General features: G+C 39.2%; 1 protein-coding gene across 11 annotated transcripts in view; it reads left to right on the top strand.

The window, feature by feature from the left end:
- The window catches only part of LOC100705316 (CUB and sushi domain-containing protein 3), a 240,882-nt gene that overhangs the window by 116,020 nt on the left and 97,411 nt on the right, over nt 1-27,451 (top strand). For all 11 annotated transcript variants that reach the window (XR_003222198.1, XM_025911532.1, XM_025911534.1 and 8 more), the window contains 11 exons: nt 472-660; nt 1,454-1,623; nt 2,710-2,866; nt 4,837-5,028; nt 6,514-6,640; nt 7,755-7,957; nt 12,657-12,848; nt 14,118-14,256; nt 15,568-15,755; nt 16,071-16,265; nt 19,153-19,269. Coding sequence is in view for 10 of the 11 variants with exons in the window: in XM_025911532.1 (XP_025767317.1) it covers nt 472-660; nt 1,454-1,623; nt 2,710-2,866; nt 4,837-5,028; nt 6,514-6,640; nt 7,755-7,957; nt 12,657-12,848; nt 14,118-14,256; nt 15,568-15,755; nt 16,071-16,265; nt 19,153-19,269 (1,869 nt within the window). In the remaining variant the exon portion in view is untranslated. The remainder of the gene's footprint in view (nt 1-471; nt 661-1,453; nt 1,624-2,709; nt 2,867-4,836; nt 5,029-6,513; nt 6,641-7,754; nt 7,958-12,656; nt 12,849-14,117; nt 14,257-15,567; nt 15,756-16,070; nt 16,266-19,152; nt 19,270-27,451) is intronic.

Here is a 27,451-nt window from a genome sequence, read left to right as displayed (position 1 = left end):
TTAACCTTTTATGACCTTTAATGAACGTCTGCCAAGGCCATCATTCTACATCCTACACTTGATTGCTGCTTTAATGTTTTGCGGTGCTGAAATCAATAGGCTGCGTATAGTTCTGCATACTGCCAGATACAGACCGTGAGAGAAATGCTGATGGGAGTAAGACCTTATTCCTCTTACTCCTGGGCTGCATTTTCTCAAATTATAAGGCCACCAGCAGCCCCATGTGTAAAAATATTTCACCGAGAGTGGCCTAGTTTTTAGAGAGCTCATTCTTTATCCCGACAACCTGGAATCAAACGTTTGGCTTCCCAGCCTGATGAAGATTCCTTGAGCAAGATAGGTAATCCCCACAAACTACAGTGTTGCTTTGCCTGAACACGTGGTCTTTTTTGATGGAAGCAAGCAAGAAGACTGGGAGTTATTTTCAAAAGAAGACACAGATAGAGGAATTTTTTGTTGTCTCATTTGCAGAGTACGATCTTGAACCTTGCGAGGACCCTGGAACGCCTCGGTACGGCTGGCACACGGGCTCCAAGTTTGGCATTGGCGACTCTTTGTCGTTCTACTGCAATACGGGCTATCGTCTACAGGGGGCGAGGGAGATTGTGTGCCTGGGAGGTGGGCGGCGCATGTGGAGTGCCCCTCTGCCAAGGTGTGTGGGTACGTGGTCAACTGCTTTTATTCTGTTTCCGTTCTTGTTTATGTATGTGTTTATGCCACTAGCCAGTATCAGCTTTTAACATGTATTCAACACAGAAACTTTCTTATTTGACATTTAAGAACCCAGCAGAATTGGATTTATGTAAGTAGACTACAGTTAAAAGGATAGACCTGTGATTAACTGACGTGAGCTGCTGGGTTAAACTATCTAGGGAGATCTCCTTTTCACTCATGAAGGCTTAAAGGCAGGTCAGTTACATTCACATTTCAAAAGGTTACTGTAGGGACTTAGTCATTGTGATAGTGTACCTAGCATGTTTTTGACATTGACCTGGTCTTGTTTCAGACTTACAGACTAAAAGTGTCAGTGCATTTGTTGCAAGATAAATGCCATGTTCTAATGTCCCTGTCTTTGAAAGTCTGGACTTTTTTTCTGTACAAGTTAATTGTGGTTAAGTAATTTTCTGCTATTTAGCCCAGGCAGCAAGGCCAGTGAATGTTGTTACATTAAATATTAATTTTTTAATAGTCTAATCTATGTTTCATAATATGTCTGTCTCAGTTAAAAATGATTTTCACAAGGTGAGGTAATAAAAAGGGATGGACACTTTCTCATTTAAGTAGAATGTGTGAAATATACTTTTATCTTGTTAGGAAAAAGCTAATGAACCGGTTTTATAATGTCTATTAATTTTTGTGAATGTATTCCTAATATGTTTAAGCAGGTCACATTGCTGTGTAGCTGATTGTGTCTGTTGTCTGCATGTTGTTGTTGGGTTTTTTTTGTTTGCAGCTGAGTGCGGTTCAACAGTCTCCAACAATGAGGGAGTTCTTTTGTCCCCCAACTATCCAATGAACTATGACAACAGCCACGAGTGCGTGTACAGCATTCAGGTCCAAACAGGAAAAGGCATCAACATCACTGCCAGCACCTTTGAGCTTGCTCAAGGTGATGTTCTCAAGGTAAGCAAAGCAGTCGCTCATCTTTGCTGACACAAAGTAGATAAGCAACTTCAGTTTTGTGTCATTTTTTAAAATTGATGTTCAAGTATGCAAGCAAGGTCTTGATCCTTTTTATTATTTGCAAAAATAAAAAAAGGGTTGCATGGGAAAAAAATAGGCAAAATACAGAATTGTTTTGTCTTAGACGTCTGAAGGTCACGTGACAGCATCAGCAGCATTTGCTCATGGGCGTTTTTAACAGATTTGGTAAGCACCACACATGTAATGAAAATGGCTGTGTTGTTCCCACCTCACAGCTGGAGTGCACTATTTGTTTATATATATTTTTTAGATGCAGATGTTTTGTTATTGGTCCACAGCACTGTGGACTAGTATCTGTATCCTTCTAGTAATGCAGCTGTATAGTCTCTTGTACTCAGTCATTTCGGGAATATCTCAAAAGTGGAAAAACATTTTCAGAGAGGTAGATTACCTTTAAGAAATGGAAAAACAAAACAGAGTCCTTCGGTAGCGTTTCAAAGGAAAGAACACAGAGCCTTTTGTTTTTCATTTTTTATTGTTTCACAGATATCAGTCAGGGAAGCATGCTTCTACTTAAAATCATTCTTTTATAAAATAATAAACAAGTAAATAAACACAACATTAAAGAAATATTCAATTTCAAACTCATGTTTCTAAGAGCCTTGAAAAGCAGTGGAAACAGTCAACTGCCTGCCTTGGGCTGAAAATAAGGAGTCAATTAATAAAGAGCTTTTAATATTTGGTGAATATTTGCTAAAACATTTCTACTTTTTAATGGTATTAATTAAAAAGACAAGTTATTCTTCCAGACCATCTGTCACTAGCCTTGTTAGCTAAGCTCTACAGATCTACTCTCAGATCAATGGAGAGAATTATGGATGCTCCTTTCTTCATTATCTCATTTTATTTAGGACATTGGCTTGGCAATAGAGATGTCATATAAAACCGGATATATGACACTAATAGCTTCCTTTTTAATTGTTGCTGTCTTACTTCAGTATTAATTTTTAATTCTTAATCAAAGCAACAAAACACTCCCTCATGTTCATTTCTGTCTCCGATTAGCTGTATGACGGTAAAGATGGGGCAGCGCCACTGCTTGGCACATACACGAGCACGCTGATGCAAGGTCTGTCCCTTACCAGCACTTCCAACTATCTGTGGCTTGAGTTCTACTCTGACCACGAGAAGACGGCTGCAGGTTTCCGGCTCATATACCACAGTAAGTCACATTTCATTTCCCTGGGGGAGGAGGGCCCTAAAGCTTTTCCAAATGAGTGAATTTAGCCTCACTTCGGGAGCTAGGCATTTGAAGTAGCAGAATTTGAAAGAAAATTTTAATTGACCCTCACCCTGCTTCGCTGTGTCTTTCACTGTCAGGGTATCCATTAAACACAGCATGGTGTTTCTGCTCCACTCCAGCAGGAAAATTGGCTTTTTTCTTTCTGTCCTTTCTCAACCTCTGTCTCTCTCCATGTGAGTCCTTTTTCTCTCTTTTATTTTGCTCTCCACTTCTGCAATTAGCGTCCTTGCTTGCCTAACTGTACCTTGTTAAAGCAGGTGAATTATTGTTAGGACTGTTTGAAGTCACTGTGCTGCTGTGTGCGCTTTGTGTGTGTTGCCAGTTTGTATTTGCATGCACCACGTAGGGTGTGCGTGTACAAATCCACAAGTGCATGTGCGCATTAAAAGTTTCGGTCATTGCTGTAAGGGGGGCAATAATAGATGGGGTTTTCTCTCCCCCCTAATTGGCTTGCTGACTGTGTGTTGTTGCTAACCATTTCTAATTTATTACTGTGAAGAGAGAATGTTTTGGCGACACTGCATTTTGCCATCCAATTTAAAGTGTTTTTGTCTTTCACCTGCAATTGTGTGCTCATTGAGATCTCTGAAATCTTTTGGTCTACCAGTAAGCTTTCTAAGGTAGAATTCAAGAGAGTAGTTAGGATGAAGTTCTGTTTTTCACTTTTGAACATTTCTGAACTTTTGAATGGTTTGAAAATAATAATAATGATGAAAAGGTTTTTTTTGATAACTCACAGTTCCTATGTCTTCAGCTTTCACTCTATGATAATGGCTCCAAATGTGCAAGGTACAACTGGTAATAGATGTAAGAGAAACGTTTTAACGGTTTTGCTGTAAGATTCAGTTTGGCATTAGTTGTGAAGGTTTTGAGGATTCGGAGCCTGACAGATCTGCAAAAATGAAAAGAAAATGTACATTAATCAGGAATGTGTGCTCATTTGCAACAGCAAAATAAATTGCCATCTGTATCTAAATTAGTTGCGAAGAAATGGCTTAATTACAGGCTTCCTTTTGAGTTACAGAATACCCCATAATTAAGTATCACATAATTGGATTTCATTTGTGATATTTTTTCTTATCCATGGATGCACACAAGGTAAATGGCACAAAGTAAGCTGTATCTCTCAAGTGCAATCATTTGAGCCAAAATGAAAAGGGCTTTTTTTTTTTTTAATGTAAGGAGAACTGAGTGATGTATGAGCAGCAAGGGGGCAAGGGGAAGGTGGGATATGGTCAGTTTAAATCTTGTCAGAACATGAAATCTTATCATGTTTTCATGACTCCTTCCAAAAGTGCTGAGGTAATTTCCTAAATGTGAGCAGTAACTGCTGGAGATTTATACTGGGCATGACACTTGTAATACTACCATAACATCTGGCATGGGCACGGACCTCGCTGTGAGACGAGACCATAAATCAGCACTGCTGGGTTTATGTGCGACCACTCTTGCTGCATAGCGGAACACTTTAGTACCTAAAAGAGAGGAACAACATATGAAGGCCATATTCAAGCATGCTGAGCTAAAGATTTATCGCATTTTCTTGTTTGTGGCTTGTTTAATTTCCTCTCCCCAAGTGTTCCAAGTGGATGGGCTGTTTCTCAGTCATAGCAAATGTCCACACTCAATTGAACATTTAATTACGAATGCCTAATTATGGTCTCTGTCCAAAGGAAATCTTTTATTGCTGGTAATATAATGGGACTATAAACCCTCATCTGTGCCCAACGGGAAATCGATACTCAAAGCTAAATCCATACCTCTTTAGAGTATAGATAAATGAGTACTGGTTCATCGAATGACAGTAGGCTTTGTTACATAGTACTGTGTTACATTAATGTGTTGGTTCTTATCATCACCCTATGCCATTCTTCTTCTTTCTTGTCCAGGTTTTGAGCTGTCCCACTGTGACGATCCAGGTGTGCCACAGTTTGGCTTCAAAATCAGTGACCAGGGTCACTTTGCTGGAGGTGCCATCACGTTTGGCTGTGACCAAGGTTACACTCTGCACGGCTTTGGCATGCTAAAGTGCATGACTGGTGAAAGAAGAGCGTGGGACAACCCTCTTCCTTCATGTATAGGTAATCCTTTTTGCCTAAGTGCTGAATTTTTTCCTGTTCTGTCTGTCTAGTTATAGATAATAAGATAATGATAATAAAAGCTACAAACAGTGGGGTCTCCATTCTCTGTGTCATAGTCCAGAGGATGGAGACCCCACTGTTTGTAGCTTTTATTATTATTCAGAACAGCCACTGCTCAGCTAGGTGTTAATCCAAAGGATTTATCCCAACATGATTTGTTCTTAATTGAACTTTGCTGAAAGAAAATATACCGCTTGTCATTTGGTAAGAGAATTTAAATGGCTTTGATGTTTTCTTGTGAATAATTGATCTGTGTGTGTTTTGGATGCAGAACTGGCTGTATGGAATGATTACCAACACTATAGTCGAGGACTCTGGATTGCTCTTGAGCTTTCGCTGTGTTGCCGTACCCCTTTCGTCGAATGTTTGATTCGAATGTTTTAATCCCCCAGCAATTAATCTGCGTTTTTCTACAAGTAAAGGAATAATTAGCGTATCTTTTTGTGTCATATTGAGACTTGGACATAAAACACAGTCCTGGCTGTACTTTCATATTCAGAACATGCTGAGACGGAAAGATAGAGAAATGATAAAGCTATTACCTGCACGCTGCTCGAGTCTGGAAGGTGTTGTGAAGCAGTGTCTGTTCCTTGATGTCTAGCGGTGATGGATTAGGGTAAAAGATGATTTACAAATTCCGGACGTGTGCAGAATTGCACTTTTAATGCCAATGCTTTCCACTGCTGGAGCGTTTCTTCTTTATGCCATTGTGATATGTCTAATACAACCGCAATGACTAAATAAATAGATGTACTGATTAACTGGTTAACAGTGCTGTGTCACTGAGTGATCAATATTAATAGTGAGCTTTGTATTTGTGAGCTGAGGTGAAATGGTATTTCTATTCATTTCTCCACAGCCACATCCTCGCTGCCATCAAGGTCTTTTACATCTGCCCGGCATAATGATACTGATTATAGCCCACCAATGTAGTGATCTAATGCAATTTTCCTATTAATTAAGTGGCATTTATTATGTAATATAGATAGCAAGACAATAACCAGGGAAGAGACAAAGTAGATTGGATGATAAGATATCCTTTCAGTTATTAACATTTGTAGCAGTGTCATTCCTGCAGTGTATAGCCTGGCCTCTATAGTCTTTTTAACCACATTAATGAATGGCATCGTTAGGAGGCAAACATGTTTTGTATCTCTGAGTTTCTCTGCTCAGACAGGAAGCTGCAGTCTCATTACCTGTTAGGATTGTTCGCTGTGGCTAAGCTTACATTTTTGCACATTGTACCCTCAGAGCTGCAGTGAGCTGGTATCTGTTTTGTTTGTTAGTTGGTGTGTGTGTGTGTGTTTGTGTGTGTTTAACTTATGCACATTTTTTTGTCTGTGGAGGAATCTTGATTTTGTATTGTGCAAGTTTTATATTTGTGCTTCAATATTTCTGTGTGTGTTTGTGTGTGTGCGCATGCAGCGGAGTGTGGTGGCAGTTTTAAGGGTGAGTCTACTGGGCGTATCCTCTCTCCTGGCTATCCCTTCCCCTATGACAACAACCTGAGATGTACCTGGACAATCGAGGTCAATTCTGGCAACATCGTCAGGTAACTCCAATGTCTACATATACACGCATATACTGCATATTTAGGATAAATGGAAATTTGTGTATTTTCTTTATATTGCGCTACATGATTAATAACTTTTGTATTAATCATTTTCGAGGTGTCGTTAATTAAGATGTGCAGGAATTTGTCTAAATATGCAAATTATTCATGAAATGGATGGTGAAAGAGAAAATAAATGATTTAAAATGAACTAAACAGTGAATCCAGTGGACTATATGTGTGTTAACATTAGAAGGATTTTAACAGCAGTTTAAATATATACAAGGAAATTGCCTAGAACTAAACTGCGGGGAGATGATTTAAATGCATCATAAATTAATGGAGGTCAGATAACTTGCCCTGACTTCAAAGGACTTAAAGATGAAAACATCCGTAAAATGTTTGCGTGAGATGTTGTAATGTGCAGTTAAGATTTTGAACATGAAGAATTCGCCTCTCAAGTTAGATGTCATCAAGACAAACGGCCTGCAGCAGCTCCATTAACAATGATTGTGTGAGGGACTTTGTAGACACTGTGACAGCACCCAGAGGAATATTACTGGGACATGGAAGCTTTTTTTTTTCTTCTTTTTTTTGGGCTGAGAGCTCCCACTATTACTGTGAAATAAAACCAATTTGGGCTTAGAGGTCGAAGTAAACATGATATGATTTCATAAAGTCAGCCACACATTCTCTGTCAGATGAGCTGCTTCGGGCCATCTCTTGATGAGATTGCAGATAAGTCTGTGGTCTCGTACTGTAATTCTGACTTTACAAGAAGTTGATTGATGATAGCAAATCTCAGCTAAAATGCCCAAAAGCAAAGGGACATTGTTTCTAGATAGAGTTCTATTTAAAATTAATTGAATCTTGCTAAGTTCAACACCTATTTGGTGCCCCATCTTGAGGGGTTTTCATTGTATTTGGAGTGTACGATGAATGCAAACTTCATTTACGTCAGTACAAAAAGAGAATACAAGAATTTATTTAATGTTAACTCATTCTTGCTAACCATATGTAAACTAATAGAGAGTTTGCACATGGTCAGCGATAGAGACTTGCAGTGAACTAAAACCAAACTATGCCAGCAATCTTTTGTGTTCACCTCTTTCAGCCTCCAGTTTCTTGCATTTGACACGGAGGCGTCCCATGACATCCTGAAGGTTTGGGATGGGCCTCCTGAGAATGAAATGTCTCTGAAGGAAGTTAGTGGCTCACTGCTGCCTGAAGGAATCCACTCGACTCTCAACATCGTCACCATTCAGTTTGAGACTGATTTTTACATCACCAAGTCTGGCTTTGCCATTGACTTCTCAAGTGAGTATATCCTGCGAGCTACATAGCTATGTGGTAGTATATATTGTTTTTTGCTTGATCTCAGTAACAGTTTCTGCAAAGAGTTGGCAATAGTGTGATTAATTCAATGTACAAGTATGTTGTTTACCATTGCCTAATGTCTTGCTGAGCAGATCTGTATAAGGATCATCACACAAATGCAGTGCATGAAAGGAGTATGCTGAAGCCTCTTTCTCTGTTGACTTCTAATAGATTCCCAAATATTGTTCTTTTCCATTTGTCTCAGAATTTTGTATAATTTGTAATAATGTCTTGATGAGCAGTGAAAGTCTCTGATATGTTACACTTCACTGCTGACTGTCTACTATGCAATATTTGCTGTTGTGACATAATGCATTTGCTTTGCTGATGACTACTTTCAAAACTAAGCATCTGGAAGCAAACTGAAAATGAAACAACATGCATGCCAAATATGATGAGCTTGTAATGTTTTTGTTTTCTTTAGCATACAGGCAGCCTAATACAAAAATCAATTATATGGGATTCACTGCACTGCGCTGCAAAATGGAACTGATTCTGCAGACATGCTGTACTTAAATACGCTGCTTGCCTGAGGCTGGTGGTTTTCAGAACTGAATGCGAGTAATAGGGAAGGGATGATGGGAACAATAGTCATGTAGGATTTCATTAAGAATATACTACCTTAAATGAAAATGTAAGCAAGAAATCACTCCCACTACCAAATTAATGTTGTAGTGAGAGTTTCCACCAGGCACTAAGATGAAGAACAAAATATAACCCATAAAAATACCGCATAAGATTTTTTTTTTATTGGATTTTGATTTAATTTGCTATGTCTCAGACTATACAGGCATCAGTTGGCATGTTAAATATTAATGTTCATCACAGTACAATTAGAAAAAGATTGAACAAGCGTGACTTATTTCAAGCAGAAAGCATCCTGCAACATGGCAGAACAGCTGGACAGATGAGACTAAAAGTAGAGATGCTTGTCTATAATGCACAGCGCCACATTTGGTTGAAGCTTGTTAGGTCCCCATCCTAGAGATAAACTAGACATCTAACATGTAGCTAACATGAGATACGACTCTACCACTCCCAAGAAAAAGCCTACAGCACATAACAATTCAAGATGCCGAGCAGCAGTTTATTCACTTCAGAGGTAAGCATTGCCAAAACGACAAACAGAAGTTTCTTATGGTTCCTAATCTTCCCTAACCAAAAATAAAAGGCAAACAGTAGACAATTCTTTAACCTGTACTCCTGAGCAATAAACAAGAGAAAAAGGATTTCAACGGAAAGAGCTTCTCACTCCTGCTGAACTGCTCACTGTGTGCATATCTGTATAATTATTTACAATTTACTATTTACAAAGACTGTTTATTCAAGGCTTTTAGCTAACAACCCAGGGCTCTATTCCAGGAAGCAGGTTCATCGAACTCTGCGTTTAAAAACAAACTCTGAGCTGAGTAACTGTGTGATCAGCAACTCTGAGTTTTTGGTTCCAGAACAGCTAATCAGATTTAGTTTAATCAACTCTGAGTATGTTCACCTTAAGTTAAGCTTGTGCGTGAGTAAAGAACGAAAACCATCATCAGTGGAGCTCTGATACCAAAATTCACCATGGCAACGGGTAAATAAAGCACAGAGAATCAATTTTATTTCAGTGGACTAAGGAATATGAAGCATGTCAGTGCTGAACATGATATTTATCTTTAAAAAAAACAAGAGGAAAGAAAATCACCTTGAACCACTCCATCATCTTTTTTTTTTAAGATTAGTATTTTTTCATCATTTGTCATCATTTACCTTCCTTGAATTTTCATTGGATGAAGCTGGAAACTGTAACCTGATAAAATGTTGCTGACAGAAACTGACGCTAAAAGTCTGAAGAAACATATCAGATAGTTTACTGATGGACCTGATATATTAGAGCCTGGGAAGCTCTGGAGTCAGTTTTTTTTAGTTCAATAAAAACAGTTTTTGCTGCAGTTTATTACACTTTTGTTTTTTCAGTAATTATTTAGTATAAATTTAATGTACTGATGGGATGCAATAACCTCAATTTTTAATGAAGAATTTTTGTTATTAGTGGATAAAAATGTGTGATGACATTTGCAGCAAACTCTTCTGTGATGTTTCCCAGTTTAACCAGCAAACATTTTACTGAGTTTCTGTGAAGAGTAAGAGTTAAACAATAATTTTATATCAACTCAAAAAATAAAAGACAGCTTTCTGAGTCTTTAATGGATTTACTATAAAGATAAGAAATTGAAATTGAAGCTTTTAAATATTTCAGAATTGTTTTTAGTGGATGAGCCATTATAAATACAGATGTTGAGACAAAATAAGCCACTACGAATCCAAAGTGGACACGATGAGTTGGGAGATGAGTGGATCCGAATTGGATCTAGGCCAGATTCATTTGGGATCCTTGATCCTGATCTTTTTTTTAAACCATCCTGCTGTGCGAGTGGACATGGTTTGCTGATCCATTACGGAGCCTATGACAGCTTCAGGCAAAACGGGTTCTGGGTCAACCCACTGAGACCGATTTAGGTTTCTTTAGCTGAAAATATGTGTCAGAATCTGAATTTCAGATGCAGAACCTTTAAAACTGTTGCTTGATATCATCTGATGAATGAATCTTAATCTGTGAAGAAATTTTAACATGAAATTTTCAAAACACAATCAGCTGTCTGCAGCTGCTTTAAAAACTCATTTTTTAAAAAATACATTTAGTTGAGTTTTAGAAGCCTAAAGTAATTTCAGAACCATCTTCATTCACTTATTCACATCATCTCCTGGATCCCATCTATGACAGACATTTTTCCATTAGTTTGACTGATTACAACATGACAAATGATTGATCATTGATCAGTGTTGTATATGTCCAAACCTTTATACAGACAGGTTTGATATGAACAGTGATTACTGCAGTGAGGTACAGTAAATGTTTTCAGTGTGGGGAAGCTGGCTGACAGCTTGACAACTGCATTACTGTCCACAGAGTCACAGCGTTAGAAAGATGGAGACTATAGATTTTATTCTCAGCTGATAACAATTCGACCTAATTGTTGTTTCTGTCCTTATAGCTGTTTTGACAACTGAATGATTAGATTAAAAAGAAAAAAAATGTGAAATAACAATACACCGGGATTTTGGTGTTTGTAAAAATGTAAACTTCAATGCAAATTAATTGTCTCTATTACACACTCTAATAGCAGCTTTATAAATGAGGATATGAATGGGGTTTCGGGGAAGAAAACCTGCAAGGGAGCGGGTTAATTTGCAGTGTGTTACCTTGGTAACCGACTCAGAGTTTAAGTTAACTGTCTTTCTGGAACATAGATGAGTTTCCCAAATCTCAGGTTTAACAAACTACCAGCTGTTAGCTAAACCTGCTTCCTGGAATAGGACCTGCATATCATAAGTATAATTCAGATTTATTATTAGCTTCTACTTGGGCTTCTCACACAAACACTCAGTTAGCAAACTAACTGCTCACTGTTTTTTGAGCACAGAGAAGGCAAGGAGAGGGATTGGTTGGCTGTCAGCTGGAGGTTAAGAGGATGCTGTCTGCAGATCCAATCCGCACACAGGAACTTCTTCAAACCAACCAATCAGCAGTCAGGAGCAAACACATACACATAAATACGTACACACACTTCGGAGACAGAGCTGCACACTCTAATGGGAGGAGGCACACGTATAAACAAACACTTCACACATCATCATGGATCATGACAACTAAACACAACACAAGCACGGAGGTGGAAGGATGATGATTTGTAGCCATGGGACCTGGGCACTTTGCAGTCAGTGAGTCAGTCATGAAATCCTCTGTATACTAAAATATTCTAGGCTCAAATGTTGGGACATTGGGTCATTCAAGAGGTGAATGATCTCAAACACAGCAGCAAATCTGCAACAGAATATCTGAAAAGAAAAGAATCAGAGTGTTACAATGGCCCAGTCAAAGTCCAGACCCTAAACCCATTGAAATGCTGTGGTGAGACCTTAAGAGGGCTGTGGACAAATAAATACTTGCAGACCTCAATGAACTGAAGCAATCCAAATTCCTCCATAACCACGTGAGAGACTGATAAAGTCATACAGAAAATGATTTCTTCAAGTAATTTCTCCTAAAGCCGTTTCTACAAGCTATTGAATATAGGGTGTACTTAATTTTCAGAGGACTGCATAGACTCGTAAAAGCTTTGTTTCACTTTACTGTATGTGACAGTATGAAATATTAATCACATTGAATGCTATATAATAGACATTGCCCTTTTAGATGAAATTTCTATGTTTTACATATTTAATTTGATGAGCTGTTGGATATGTTTGATTTGGGAAAAACAGCAACAACAACACAGAAGTTCAATAAACTAGCCTTGAGTCTCTGTTGAGAGTCTGTTATGCTGGATATTTGCGAAATCCAGCAGATTTTACCAGAACATTATCAAAGCCCTTGGCTGCTGCACAGCTGTGTTTCAGAGAAACTGATTAGGAAAACATGGCAGGATTTTGACTGATATGAGCTGTGATCGGCTCTGTGCTGTAACTCTGTTTGAGCTGCAGTTTAAACATAACCCTACATGAAAACTTTTGTGCATTCTTTCCTGTGCATTTTATGTTGGACCCCAGCTGCTTTTGCTGTGTGTCTGTGAATCACACGTATGTGCTTGCCCTTCAGGTTCGCTTGCAACAGCCTGCAGAGATCCAGGTATTCCCATGAATGGCAGTCGCAACGGAGAAGGGCGGGAGCCGGGTGACTCTGTGACCTTCTCCTGTGATCCGGGATATGAATTGCAGGGAGAGAGCAGAATCACCTGCATCCAAGTGGAAAATAGATACTACTGGCAACCCAGCCCTCCAAGCTGCATTGGTGAGAGAGAGAGAGAGAAAGATTTAAAGAGAGAAGGGAGGTAGTGTGGAAGAGATTGAAGAAAGAAGTAGTGCAGGGAAGTGTAGGGGATCAGAGGGAAGAAGAGATGGGGAGAGGAAGATATAGAAATAGAGTTTCTCTATTAACTGACTGCAGATGAGACTATAATTCTCTCTCACTCATGTCTTAAAAGTGTGTGTAGAATAAACAACTCTTCAGATATGTTTGAGCTGTTGCCAGCTCTTATGTGGACAAATCCACTTCTGTTTTTGGTTAAAAGACTGAGTCCTCTATGGTCTCCCAAAACAGTGTCTTATTGGAGCTTAACGGCTAATTACCTAACAATGCAATTAGAAATAATTACACTAAGTAGGTCCAAAGAAACCTAAATGTTCTTGAGTTGCTGCCAACTGGTCTAACAGACTCTTTTTCTGGTCACGAAAGACCTAGGCGTTTGCAAGTCTTGGAGCGCAATTACAAGATCACACAACTTGGCATAATCCACTGACACCAGAAGCATCTCTGTGTGACTGAAAACTTGATGTAAATGTCAGCTGTTCATGTGCTAATAAAGTGTCACCATGCCTAATAAAAACAGCACAGTCACCGTCGTGTTACAAACACTGCTTCATTGTGGCGTGACAGTTGTTAGTTTATTCATCAAAATCAACAGTTGACAGAGGCGCAAAGAATTATGGGGAGTGGGGGAGTGCCTGAGGCAGTAAAAATGACATTGAAATACTCACAAACATAGCCATGCTACTGAGTGTGTTGACTTTCAGATTGATTTGCTACACTGATACTTGATGCGTTCACATAGTCCCAGGGAGATTAAGGAGCAATGAAGGCAGATTAAATAATTAACATGATAACATATGGTATAAAGTCTTGTAAGGGATCCATACTGTTTTTTCAGTCATCTATATCTGAAAAATACACACTTCATAGATGCTGCATTGTATTGCGTTGTAAAAGCACACCTTATTGAAACGAATCAGCTCAATTGTCAGGCGTATCACGGTGTTATAATGCAAAGGGGGGAAAACAGTGGCCTTTTTAATGCCCTAATCTTTGTTACTGCACCACCTGCTGATGGAGATTTACAAAGGTTATAGAAATAGCCAGTTAAATTTAACGACCCATAAGTGTACATGCCTTACATGTATCAAGCTGAATTTAGCTAAAGACATTTGCAGCACGTTTAAAGACTACTTATGTGTTCACAGCTTTTTTTTCTCATTCATCTCTTCCTCCTTTTTATCTCTCAAGCTCCTTGTGGTGGGAATGTGACAGGGTCTTCAGGATTCATCCTTTCTCCCAACTACCCCCATCCCTACCCACACAGCAAAGACTGTGACTGGCTTATCGCAGTTCACTCTGACTATGTCATCTCCCTGGCTTTCATCAGGTAATACGACAACACCAGAACCTAAACCACATGGGCTGATGCATTATTCACACGTGTGGACTTTTCACTTATATTAAGTATTTAGTCAAAAGAAATGTGAGGACTTGACGTATTTGCAGGATGTGAGAAGCCCAACAGATAAAAAAAACAGTGTTGTCCCTTAAGCACATGGGCCAATAGCTTACAAGCTGAATCTTTCCCTTAACCTGTGGTATTTTTTTGTAACCTGTCTGAAACAGAATGGACTCAGTTCTCAGTGGATGTGCAGTGGGTCGGGCTGTGCAATGGAATTGCTTGTTTTCTGCAGTGGAACCTGCTATAGCATCATAGCATTAAGCACAGTTGACCATGTGTGTTAAGCAGAGGACCTAAGTTTGAGCCAAGGTGTGTTGGGAGATAGGGAGAAAGCAGCGGTGCCTTTACAGACACTTAGAAGGAGTAGTATTTCAGCCTGCTTTGCTGAAATGTGGGAAAACATGGTTTGTGGGTGAATACTGTATCGCAGAATTGTGATAGGAGTGCATCTCGTTAAATATGCTGAAAGATAGTCCGACTGTGTGCTTTGCATTATTAATTGCAATCTAAGCATGCAGCACCAATATCTGCAAAGCAAACCCACAGATGCGCCCGAGGCCAGTTTTCTTGGGCAGTCTTCTTTTGACTGTCGAGTACTTTTTGCAAAAGCCTGGAAAGGAACAAAAGGTACACTGCTCTTTCTGTACTTCCACACACTTCGCGGTGAAGGCGGAGAACTCGCCATGTTTCTTCTTCAGCTTTGTCCTTCAAAACAAACGTCTAATAGAGTTAGCACAATGGTGTTCTCTCTCTCTCTCTGACTCTTGGGAATTGCCAAATGAAAGGATGGAGTTATGATTTTAAATTGGAGTTGCCTTGATCCAACTCAAATGCAATTATCTCCAAGCTATTTACATTTTCGTCATAAACCGCGCTCATTATTTTGAAAACAAATGCTCCCCTCTCTCTCTCACTGCAGCATGTGATTTGATATACAGCGCTACAATATGAAACGATCTTTTCACACTGCATTGCCGTCGCCGTCTGGGAAGATTTTGTGCCACCGCAGTGTCACAACAATTTAATCTCTTCTCACCTCTTGGGGGAGATATCTTTTTTTATCTCTTTGTCTGGAGATGCAAAACAAATCGCTTGGCATGACTCACTTCTAGCATTGCAGTGCACACTTTCATTTTGAGACCCAATTGCATTCTAAATCTCTCAATCTGTGGTTAAGGCTTGGCAAAATAATAACTGTTTTATCTTTCATTTGTTTCTTTCTTTTGCTTGTCACAGCTTCAGTATTGAGCCAAACTATGATTTCTTGTACATCTACGATGGGCCAGACAGCAGCGCCCATCTGATTGGCAGCTTCCAGGACAGTAAACTTCCTGAGAAGATTGAGAGCACTTCCAACTTCATGTACTTGGCATTTCGTAGCGACGGCTCTGTGAGCTACACTGGCTTTCATTTGGAATACAAAGGTACTCTAAAGGCTTGGGCATGTGCTTCTTTAAGCATTTCCACTGAATATGTTTATGTAGTTCAGCAGGGGATTTCCTTTGATACACATCTTGTCTTTTGAATACAACACTACACACAGCTACTTGGAGATTAGCCTAAGACCCAGCCTCCTCTATTGCCACAAATTTACAATCTTAATTAATGTTTTTAATACCACAGTGCTGTTAATTTAAACAGAAACTTGCAATCTGTGTAACGCTTAATGCATTTAACAAATCCCTCTCATTTTAGGCAGTTGTCACTGTTGTAAAAGCTTTGTTTTTTTTGATTGGCAGCTAAACTGCGGGAGGCGTGTTTTGATCCCGGGAATGTGATGAATGGCACTAGAATGGGTACTGACTACAAGCTGGGATCTATGGTGACATTTCATTGCGAGGCTGGCTACCTGCTGCAGGGCTACTCGACACTGACGTGTGTCATGGGCAACAGCAAGAGACCCGAGTGGGACAGAGCTAAACCAAGTTGTCAAGGTAAGAAGCAACACCTCAGCAATAACAGAAGGCCTTAGAAGCAGAAAACTGCACTCCAGCTGTTTGGTCAATATTTGATACAGTGTGATACCAGGAGAGCGCTGTGTTTAAAAAAAGAGATGAAATGTGGCGCGCGCTGCTGTCTGTTTGATGCACATGTAGAACATGGCACATTCTGGTCACTCAATTAATAAAGACAAAAATATAATGGGTGCAGCACTCATGAACTAGGATTATGGAGGGCAAACTACAGCATGCCATGAGTGTGTCAAAGCATAGTGTCCAATTCCAGAGCGACACAGTACTCTGCCCTGTGTGGTATTTGTGTCTTCTGGATTTAAACGACACTCCCAAATGGCAAATTGCATTCAGCTATAATATGATGTAATAAACTAGTGAACATAACGTTCGTTTACAGATGCGTTGTTTTATTGTTGTTGGCTTTCTGTAGTTTCAGCACTTCATGGTGAATAGCAATGATCATAATAAACCATTTACCACTACTGATTTGAATTTAAGGTAAATCTACAGTGTGATAAGAAATGCAAAAAGATACAAGGAGTGAGATATCCAATTTCTCCTCTTCGCAGTAATCGTTTTAATATTTGTCATCGTCTTAAATCTATCAAGGTTAAATTAGAATTCAGCGCTCATTTACTGCAGTAGGGAACGGGAGCACCCAGTCTCACGCCAGGGAGCTATTCATTGCTTTTACAGTTGACACCTGTGTAACTTCACTAAACAGCCCTGGGGTTATGTGTTTTACTAAAGAGTCCATCAACAGCTCTCCGTTAAGTGTTTTCACTTTGAAAATGCATCTGAACTGATGACTGAACTGTCTCAAGGCTAAATGTAATGGCTTCAGCTGCCTCAACATATGGCCAGCTACTGTTCCTTTATGTTATTTAGCAAGTTGTACATTCTGTTTACGTTAAACAAGTCTATAATGGCTCACTGTCTTTTCGGTTGTTAAATTGTACTATAGACAACCGGACTTTTAGTCAAGGTCAGTCAGGTCAGCAACTAATAATTAGTATACAGTATAACTGTGATTCTTACCCAAACTTAAGGGCATCCTGTGGGCTTCTTGGCTAGTGGTATCATACTTTATAGATTATTCTTGTACTTTCAGTATAGTAGATTTGTTTTATTATGCTACAATTTGTTACATTTTCTCCCCTGTGTGTGTAAGCAAAGTAGAATAAAGGAAAGGGTCAATAGGATTCAAATTCTAAATCTAATGATTGAAAAATGATTCAAAAATTTAATATTTGAAGCCCGTTCCTTCAAACTGGGATCCTGTTTGTATTGATGGAGTGTTGTAACAATGTAATATGATTTACTGCATTTAGCAGTAAATCATATGAAGATTTGGCTGTTTGCGTACTTTGAAGACAATCCAAACATTCTTAAAAATCATTTTTCATGCACTGACATCTTAAATCACCATTCATGTAATCATATGAGGTAATAACTCGCCTTTTTTTCTGAAGCACTTAGCTTTTTTTTTTTCTTAACTATCAGCCTTTTACAAAACATAAAATAAGTGGTTTTGCAGCCTGCCCTCTTCTCTGTGCAGCACTGCACTCAGCTGTCAGACAGAAACCGTTAAAGCATATCTTGAGAATCCCTTGCTTTCCTTGGTGCCGCTCTCTCCTACTCTGGATTGACAGCGCAGTTTGCTTTCCTTCCCACTAGTAGCATTCTCCTATTCCTCCCCCACCACAGCACCATGTCTCCCATTCTGTCTGACAAATCAGCTTGAATTAGAGCCCCGCGTGCCCGCGTCACATGTGTTTGATTACATGCCTCTTGCTACTTCAGCAACCAAATGCAGATAAATCGCTGATCCATTCTTCTACATTAACACTTCTGCTCACTTCTCATGTGCTGCTCCATGGAACAGCAGTGACATGTGCAGTGTGGGCCATAGGGGGTTCAGAGCAGCTGGTGACAGCTTCCCTAATACAAATGACTGTGTGTTTGTTTACAGTCGAGGCTCCCCCACCTGATGGCTCGGTCCGTGAGGTCTGAGGTAAATGCATTAGAGCGACTCTTAGCTAATTAGGTACATTATCAACAGCTTAAGATCGGACTATGAGATGCGACGCAGCTGCAAGACAGACCGCAACTAATATTAACAAGCCTACTGAATATCACCGGCTGAATATCTGCTGACAGTAGCAGGAAAGTTTTGAGAGATAGAAGCATCCGAGTATGTGTTTAATGACAATTAAATGCAAGCGACCTTACTCTAGCTTTAGCCACACACTGGATTAGCACATATTAAAATTAATGGATATGCTTTGTAAAGGTTAGTGATAGGAAAATGCAATCAATTAGGATTATACATCATAATGAAGCACCTTCAAAAATCGCTGGATATCTGATGAAAAACCAATTTTAGCTGAGTCATTGAATCTGAATCTTTCAAAACAGGGTGCTGAGCCTGTGCCTAAAGTCACAGGCATGTGGGAATGTTGTGCTTTTGTTTTCCTGTGATTGATGGTGTTTTTCAGTATTTTAAAGGCAAAAGGTATTTTTCCTTGCAGGTTGTCTCCCCCATTGGCTCTTTCTAAGCACATCTCGGGGCTTTTCTTTTCCGCATTTATGGCTCACTTTTCTTTTTGAAGATGTGCCCAAAATGTCTCTCAAACGTCAAATTATTTTTTATTTGCTGGACAAATGTATATTTGTCTGCAGCTGGAAGTTCAAAGGTGACTTTTAAATTTTGTTGTTGTTTTTTTGTGTGTGTGATTTTTAGCTGCTTGCCCTTCAATAGATGCACTGATTTTATTTTAATGCCTTTTTCCTCCAGGTATTTTTAGCTGGTTGCCTCATATTTGTTAACTGAGCTTCTCTGCTGCTTGCCTTGCTGTCTCCACAGCTCCCTGCGGAGGTCACTTCACAGGTTCAGAGGGAACTGTGCTGTCCCCAAACTACCCGCATAATTACACCATAGGGCAGACCTGTGTCTATGACATCTTTGTCCCTGGGGACTTTGGTAAGCATTTTAAGTATTATTTTCATGGAACTGCAAAAAAACTGTTACTTATTGCCTGCTAAAATGCTGCTTATAGCTGATGTGTGGTGGCAGCCAGAAATATTTTTCTTCCGAGAATAAAAAACAAGAGGCTAACAGATAATAATCTGTTTTCTGTGAATTTTTGCTCCAACATGAGGATGGAAGATAGCCTGTGAAGAAACTGAAGCTTTCTGTAAAATGTGGTCACCAAACACAATTCTCAAACTTGAATTACTCTTTTTCCTGTTGAGCTTAATTTGTGCTGCATGCATTTTCAATTTAGAGTGGTACTTTGATGCTTTCGGCACGCATGTTTGCTGCTGGGTAGGATTTGGTTTGTGTAGACTTCCCCATATATAAAAAAGAATCACACAAATGGCTGAGCAATAAATAATGAAGCCAATTGCAAGTATGTGTTGGAGGAAATCTGATTAAATCAATACATACAGATGTTGGTTCCATACCACTACAGATTTGGGGGTGTGCCGCACCTCTTCCAGCTACCCTCCGCTCTTGTGTATGAGCTGAAATGTAGCGTAAAGAATGGCAGGATTTTGGTTCCAGTAAGAGGCGTAAAAGCAGAACAGGATCAGGGCAAACAAGAATTGATTGTGTTGACATGAAAAATGCTCCGTAGTGTAGGTAATGGAGAGGAAGGTCATGCAGCGAGGGGCTGTGGGGAATAGACGGCGCAAGCAAATTCTCTGGTGCTCAGTTTATCCACGGTCTCCTGTGTATACATAATTTAGCAAAGATCTCTAGAAGACCTTGATGCATTTCTACTCAATATTTCATGTTAGTCATAATGAAGAGCCGACATGTAGGCAGATGTTTTTATTCTGTAAAGCCCCGTGCCTTAGAAACACAGATTAATCCCCTGTGCGATGATCCGGTCCGACAGTTTACATCCTTTGTTGCCATCTCCCGCTGCTCATGGAGTCCAGGGAACCACAAAACTTTTGTAAATAAACACTGCATTAAAATGCAGCATTTGCTTAAACTGGGAGCAAATGTTTAATGGAGTGTAGAAGTCGCCAAGCAACATTCCCATGCTTATGCATTTGTTCCAGGGAGTGACTGCTGTGGTGAGGCTGCAGGAAATGGGATTCGCAGCTTGGGTAGAGCAGTCTGAAAATGTTTCACTAGCTATAATACACCCGTGACAGCACATGGCTCTTGTTTTGCTAGTACCTTGTAAATTGTGAATCTAAAGCCAGTACATCAAATGACACCCCCTAGCCACCAGCATCAAACTGTAGAATTCTCAAATCGTGATATTATTTTTGTAATTTTTTACTGCATTGTGACTTAATATTATGAATGAATTAAAAAAAAATGAGGTGTTTCCTCTTGGCTGACTGCTTTTGGGACTTGCCATGGGCTGTGAATCGAGCAAGGCTAACAAGTGCGAACACACAAACACATACACATTGAAACAGAGTTGGAAACTGACATCAGTGCATGAAAACAAGCTGAGACATGCATACTTTACTTTGCTGAGCTGATATGAAACCAGTGCACATGAATTAAGTAAAACACATAAATAAAAAAACACACATTTTTTTTGTTTGGGTTTAATGTTACTGAACAAAGCGTCCAGCATTTTAGTGTTTTTGCCCTCCAGATAAAACAATAAGAAGAGAAATTCTGTTTTCTCTCTGTAGTAGCTTGGCAGCTGAGTCTAGCCTTTGGGCAGTGTGATAACAGAAATCACATTTCAGTGTCTAGTATACAGGTAATTGAAATTTGTAAGCGCCTAGGGTAGAGTGTCAAACGTGTGTCTTAGTGTGTCCCTCATATGACCGATGGCATACCATAAGCCTTTCAGACATTGTGTGAACCTGGCTGGAGCTGCAGGAAAAGGTCAGTGGAAAATCATCTCCTCACTCCGACCCGGTGACCAGGGGGATTTACACCTGGGTTGGAGAACCGGAATGTTATGTGCATATATGTCTTTTGCTGTCACAGTGTAGCCACAAGGGTTTACACAGACCTAAATATAGATATCAGTATCATGCAGTGTATGTGAATGTTTGAAATTCTATATATAAGTACAGTATGTTAGTGAGACTGCTCAGAAATCTGAACAGATTTGGAGTTGGAAGCACTGCATTTAAGATGAATTGGACCATTTCATTTTTTCCTGATTATTAATAGAATATTTGATTAACTAAGTGACAATACAGTGTTTGTGTATAGGCAATGCTAGCCAAGATTGCAATGAGCCATGAGCAAGTGACACTCACATGTTTCATGTTTCATTTTATTGTTAACCTATATTGTATATTGATTGAAAGTGCAATAGTGGACTGAATATGTGATTGTATTTGATATGAGTGTAAAGCAAACTGGGCGGGAAAATGTTCTTCATGTGAGAAAATAAAGGTTTTCACTGTACATTGTCAGCAAAGAAGAAAAGATAAATCACTTTTTCAGTTTAGCTTTGCTACATTTGTGACAGAGCGAGTCAGCTATTGATTTCTTTTTCCCCACCTTCAGCTGTCTTGTTGCTTAGGCACCTGGAAGTTAGACCTGAAGCACCAAAGGAAACTGTCTAAAAGAGTGATTAGATAGCAGCAGAAGCACTCTTATTTTTTCTTTTTTTAGTGAAGAATTCACACTTTCTTTAACCTGATATAAAAATGATATCCAGATTGCTGCATGAATGCAAAAAGTATTACTACTGATGATGATGGGTTTCCTTTTTTGTTGTTAGTTTCCCTAAAAGCGCAGTTTTAAGGTGCGTGATTCTGTCACAGGCGGCCGGTGCAAAAGATTGCGATAGCTTGTTTATACATGAATGGGATGTTGGCAGATATTTTGTTTTATGTAATCATAGTAATCATAGTAGAATTATAGATTAACTGTACTCTACCCAAGCTGTTGTGCTTTTGTCTCATTGAATGAATAGATAGGTGCATACCTTCCTTGATGTATCCTTGCTGTTGGTAGGTTTGGACTGCATTTGTGTTTGTCGTGTTTTACATCTGATATGATATAATGTATGCACATAAACATTTATCCATAATAACTATGCGCCAATATGTAATCTTATACAATTCTCCCTGAAGCACTGTCTCTATCATGCAAATTATTGCTGTCTTGCAAAGGACTTGCTGGTATTAAAGTAGACTATTCGTATTTATAAACCTCGTCACCACTCTTAGCCCGTGTACACATGTATAGGCTCATATGTATGTACTCTCTCCACACTGATAATCAGAAAAATAATAGCTGACAGTAGACACCAGTGCTTAAACCATGGTGCGTGTATAGTCAACAAGAAGTAGGAGGCTTTGCAGTCACTGGTGAGCCATCATTTCTTGGTATCTCACCACTCATATTTTGCGCGTGGCTTATTTTACTTTGCCTCATTCAAATGTCATTAAGGTACAATGTGCATCTGTCTTGCCCTTTAATATTTAATTATTCTGTCAGAAATAATGGTTGTAGTCATATTTCAAACAATAACTCTGTTTCTTTTTGTAAAGGCATGAATTATTCATGGCACTCAACCTTTGCCTTGGGCACTGCTTGTAAACATAAAGATATACACTGCCTACAGGCATTCGCTCTTGTTTACGCCGAGTTCAACGGCTAACTTTTTGTCCTATACTTCCGGCAGGATGTTGTATTTTCTTGCCTAAAACAGAGACGAGGGATAACCTCATTGTGTGCGGAGGTTCACAGAGGGAAAAACTGGATATTTGTTTGTTTTTTGGAAGGGATAAAAAGTGCCAAACTGTGCTTCTGGTCTCGTTGTGGCATTTTTTTGTGTGTGTTTTTTTTCCCCAGTCTGTTTTGTTTAGCCTAAAGGATCTGCTTGTTCATTACAACCCTCTTCCCAAATGTTGATGGCTTCAGAGGTGATCCAAACTCTTCCAATTAGGACCCTCTGTGGCATTTCTGGGTGTTTTTCTTTTGCAGGTTTTGAGATATGACTCTCAGATCAGTACATTGAAAATAAACTGTGAATTTCAAGCTCATTAAAAATGACATTAAAAGCCATTTGTTGCCTGACTATTAGAGCAACACAATGCAGTGGTTTCACCTTATGTTCTCCAGGTCCAGCCGTAGACCTAATTTTAACAAGATTTTAACAAGATTATGAAGCATATCATATATGTCTATATACATATTTTTTTAACCTGTGGTTAACTTTTCAAATGGTCCATTTGATCCCAAGGTACATTCTCGGTCCAAGGTCTCTCATGTGGAGTTAATGGTGAATTTCATTGCGTAGACACAACATTAATTCATGTGATAGTATGTATCTATATAATGGTAACAACAACATATGCATGATGTTTGCCACTGTATGTGTTAGTAGGCGAGACAGGAGCACTGGCAGATTGCTGTAATAAATCTGGGCTCTAACAAGACGGACAGAATCAGCATGAGAGAGAGAGAGACTGTCGAGACTTCAAGAGGTAAAAGGTCTAACTATGAGAGAGAGGCACATCGAACTTTGTTGAATGTCAAAGTCTGAGAGAAAGTTAGATGGCGAGAGTGATAATGAATGAGGGGGTTATAATAAGCGAGACAGAGAATGAGAAGAATAGGGCGAGAGGAACAGAGCACTGCTGAGAGCGATCATAAAGTGTAGACCCCGGGGGCTGATTGTTGACTCATCAGTGATGTTTGCTGAAGTGTAAGATTCTGCCTCGAGCCACCCCAGCACATGACTTGCTACATCCTACACAACAAAACCATTACCTTGTCTGTCTCCATCAGCTTACACCATACACTTCCCTCAACCTAATATAAACTGTGAATTTGTTTTGACTCTGCCTTGACTTGGAGATCTTTCATGGTAGAGCATGTGGTTTTTGATGTGTGTCAGACACAGTCTTGAATGACTACACTGACTGATTTTGAAGACTTCAAGATTGCAGAGATTCTGTGTGCTCACTGTGTGATTGTACTGGTTTGTGTTACCCTTTAAAAACCCATTAACGAATGCCGTATAAACCAGTTCTAGTCAGCAAGTACAAACACTAATAAAAACCGAAGCCAAGAAAAAAGTATCAGTACAGTCAAAGCAGGAAGTAAAAAAACAGCCACAGGCCACTTACAGTTTTCTTTCTCTCTTAAGTAACTAAAAGTTACAGTTTTCAATGCACCGAACAGAGTTTTTACCCAAGATAGAAGCCTAATGGACCGCATACAGATTGTGCCAAGGTACAGCCACATACTCCCTGCCAAAAGAGCTGATGCAATTTCGCTGTGATAATGGGTCATTAAAAATATATGTGTCGATGCTGTCATATAATCCCTTTGGTTTCTGTAAATGAGGCTTGTGTATGCTGTCATAGCTCAGAATCTCAGAAGGCCTGTGCTACCATAAAACAAAGGTGACAGGTAGCTCTTCCATAATTCATTTCCAGAAGGACAAACATATGCTTCCATTTTTCTTACCTTTCACGACTGCTTGTGCTGTTAGTATCTTTAGCGCCTTATTTGGGCTTTTTGCATACTTTGCCTTAAGGCCATGTAGCTAATCCAGTGGGTGTGAGGAAAGAGGTGGCTGTGTTTCGTTCCATTTAAATTGTGATGATGTCATGAGCAGTTACTTAGAAGAGCATGGTCCTCAAATGGTTTACCTCTTTACCTGAAGAACTTCTGTTCTTCAGTTTTCAGGTCCCACTTCTGGGACCCCACAATCCCAGTATGAATTCTGTACGCAACGTACACCATCTCTCTTTTTAGGATTACGCTTGAAACTTGATAAAGCTTATCATCTGGGCTGGACCAGGTGACCCTAAACCTTTCCTCAATTGTACTACAATAGGGCTAGGCTGCTGAGAGCTTCCCATGATGCACTGATCATTTCTTTGCTCACCTCTTTTCACCATTTGTGTTTATACACAATCTCTACTACTAATCATTAGTTATTATTAATAATTATTTACACGCTCTGTCTTCTTCCCCTCACCTCCAACTGGTCGCAGCAGATGGCTGCCTCTTCTTGAGCACTGGTTCTGGGTTTAAGAGGTTTCTTCCTCTTTAAAGGGATTTTTTCCTTCCCACTGTCGCCAAGTGCTTGCTCATAGAAAGTCGTCTGATTGTTGTAGGTCTCTAATACTGTAGGTCTTTACTTTGCAATAGAAAGCGCCTTGATTTCAACAGTTTTAACTTCTGACCAACAATAGTGTTTTTTTAGATGTGACCTCTCAAATTTCAAAGATTGTAATTTAAATGCACACACATAACACTTTTTAAAAAAGGTGAATCTAAAGAGGCCTCAAAATATGTTTTTGCTTTTAATTTGACTCAGACCTGAAATGGACAGAATCAGTAACACTTTATTTGTAATGGGAATCAAAAAACATGAGATGCAAAAGTTCTTGAAAGATGCACCTTTTTAACAAACTTTAAGTCAATGAGAAGCTGGCTGGAAGCTAAGTTTAATCAGCTTATGGGAAGCAATTGCTGGGAGCTGTATACTTATGAAAGTGGGCAGGTTATTATTGGCCAATGGGAAAAATAAATAAAACATACATGTTAGGTAGAAGCAGAAGCTCAATAAAATAGATATGGAGATGACGCGGGCATCTTCCCTGGATCTCACCTGAGTACATGCGGCAAGATGATAAACATGCACGAAAAGTGAAACTGAGGTAGTTTTTAGAGTTTCTTCTGCCTCACTGTCAGACAAAATCCCTTTAAGGCCTTTCACACTGAAGCAAGGACAGAGGGAGATAGAGACCCTGCAGAGGTAGTCAAGGTTCACTGATTAGCTTCAACATGATACCTCAGAAACCAGAGCCTGTTATCAGACTTATACTTCATTTCAGATAAATACTGTAGTTTTTTTTTTCTTTTTGCACCACTGAGAATTGATGTGGTTGCAAGTGAGTGAAATGGAATAAAATTGAAGTGCTGTGATGCCTGTACTGCATGCACACTTAATATTGAATATTTTATTATGGGTTCTGCGTTTTAGCATGACGGAGATTTTAACTAGTAATCTCTTCTCTTTTCACATTAAGATGCTTTCAGATTTGGTGGTGTAAATGACTGGACTGTGTAAATACAGTGAAACGCCAAGAAATCAGAAGTCAAATATGCAGGACTGTCACGTGAAACAAAAGAATTGCCTTCATCAGAATCAGAAGAGCAATTCTTACCGCTTTTTACCGTTTTTAATCGTGTATTAGTCGGAGACCGAGTCTCTGAAAAACCGAATGTCTGCATCATGTTCAGGCTTCGTTATATACATTATGTCATGTGTAAAACAACCATTGATGCTTGGTATATTTTCTTAATATGTTGGTAGGAATAGCCTACTAATTTATTGCACTTGTTATGTAAGTAGAATTTCAAATGTGAAAGTAGTTCATAATACCAGTAGTGCTGATCATGCTGTCTGAAAACATACGTTTGCATTCAGCTTGGTTGGGTGAATGGGCGCAACTTGGGTATGTAGTTAATTCTGAACAGTTACATCTGCAGCAAGTGTACCCTGTGTTTTACAAATTTATTTTTAACTTTAAACCATGTGTTGAGTTGAAAATGGTGAAAAAGGCAACATATTAAATGCTTAAACAGAGAAAATGTATTGTTTTTAGATTGGTGAAATGCAAAGCATGATTATGCACATATGCATTGTTTTTATCATAGTTCACTGGGGGTTTCTTCTTTCACTGATAGAACCTTGCAATGACTGCTTCTCTTCTCTCCCTTGTTGTAGTGATTGTATCTACAGCATTTAGAAAATGACAAACTGTTGGATTCAATGCATGTTGCAACCCCCTGATCAGACTCAAAAAAAGAAAGTTTGTCGCTCACAGAAACATAATAAGAAAGTCGTAGAGTTGTGGAAAAAGGTTCTTTAGACTGCTATCGATGGCTCATGACAAGCAACCCTCCTCATCTCTCAAAGAATATGGCAATTTCGTTATTGCTTGGGCTTTCTGTGGCATCCATCCAAGTATATTAAAAGCTCAGTGAATGTCATTCAATCATTCTACAGCAATGGTAAATGTGCTGGTTAAGAAAATTTGAGTTTAAATATCACTGAGTGGCCGAGTCATTCACCTGATAAAGGTTAGGGTTAAGAAAGAGAATACTCAAAATGAGCAAGAGCTGCAGGTGACAATGGGGTACTACTGATGTTTGATTAATTAGTCACTCCACAACATTAAATGCGATCATTGTA

This window comes from Oreochromis niloticus, linkage group LG11 (genome assembly GCF_001858045.2).
Source record: "Oreochromis niloticus isolate F11D_XX linkage group LG11, O_niloticus_UMD_NMBU, whole genome shotgun sequence".
NCBI classification, from domain to species: Eukaryota; Metazoa; Chordata; class Actinopteri; order Cichliformes; family Cichlidae; genus Oreochromis; species Oreochromis niloticus.
The sequence above is the reverse complement of the archived record's forward strand: the minus strand, read 5'-3'. Positions and strand labels throughout refer to the sequence as shown.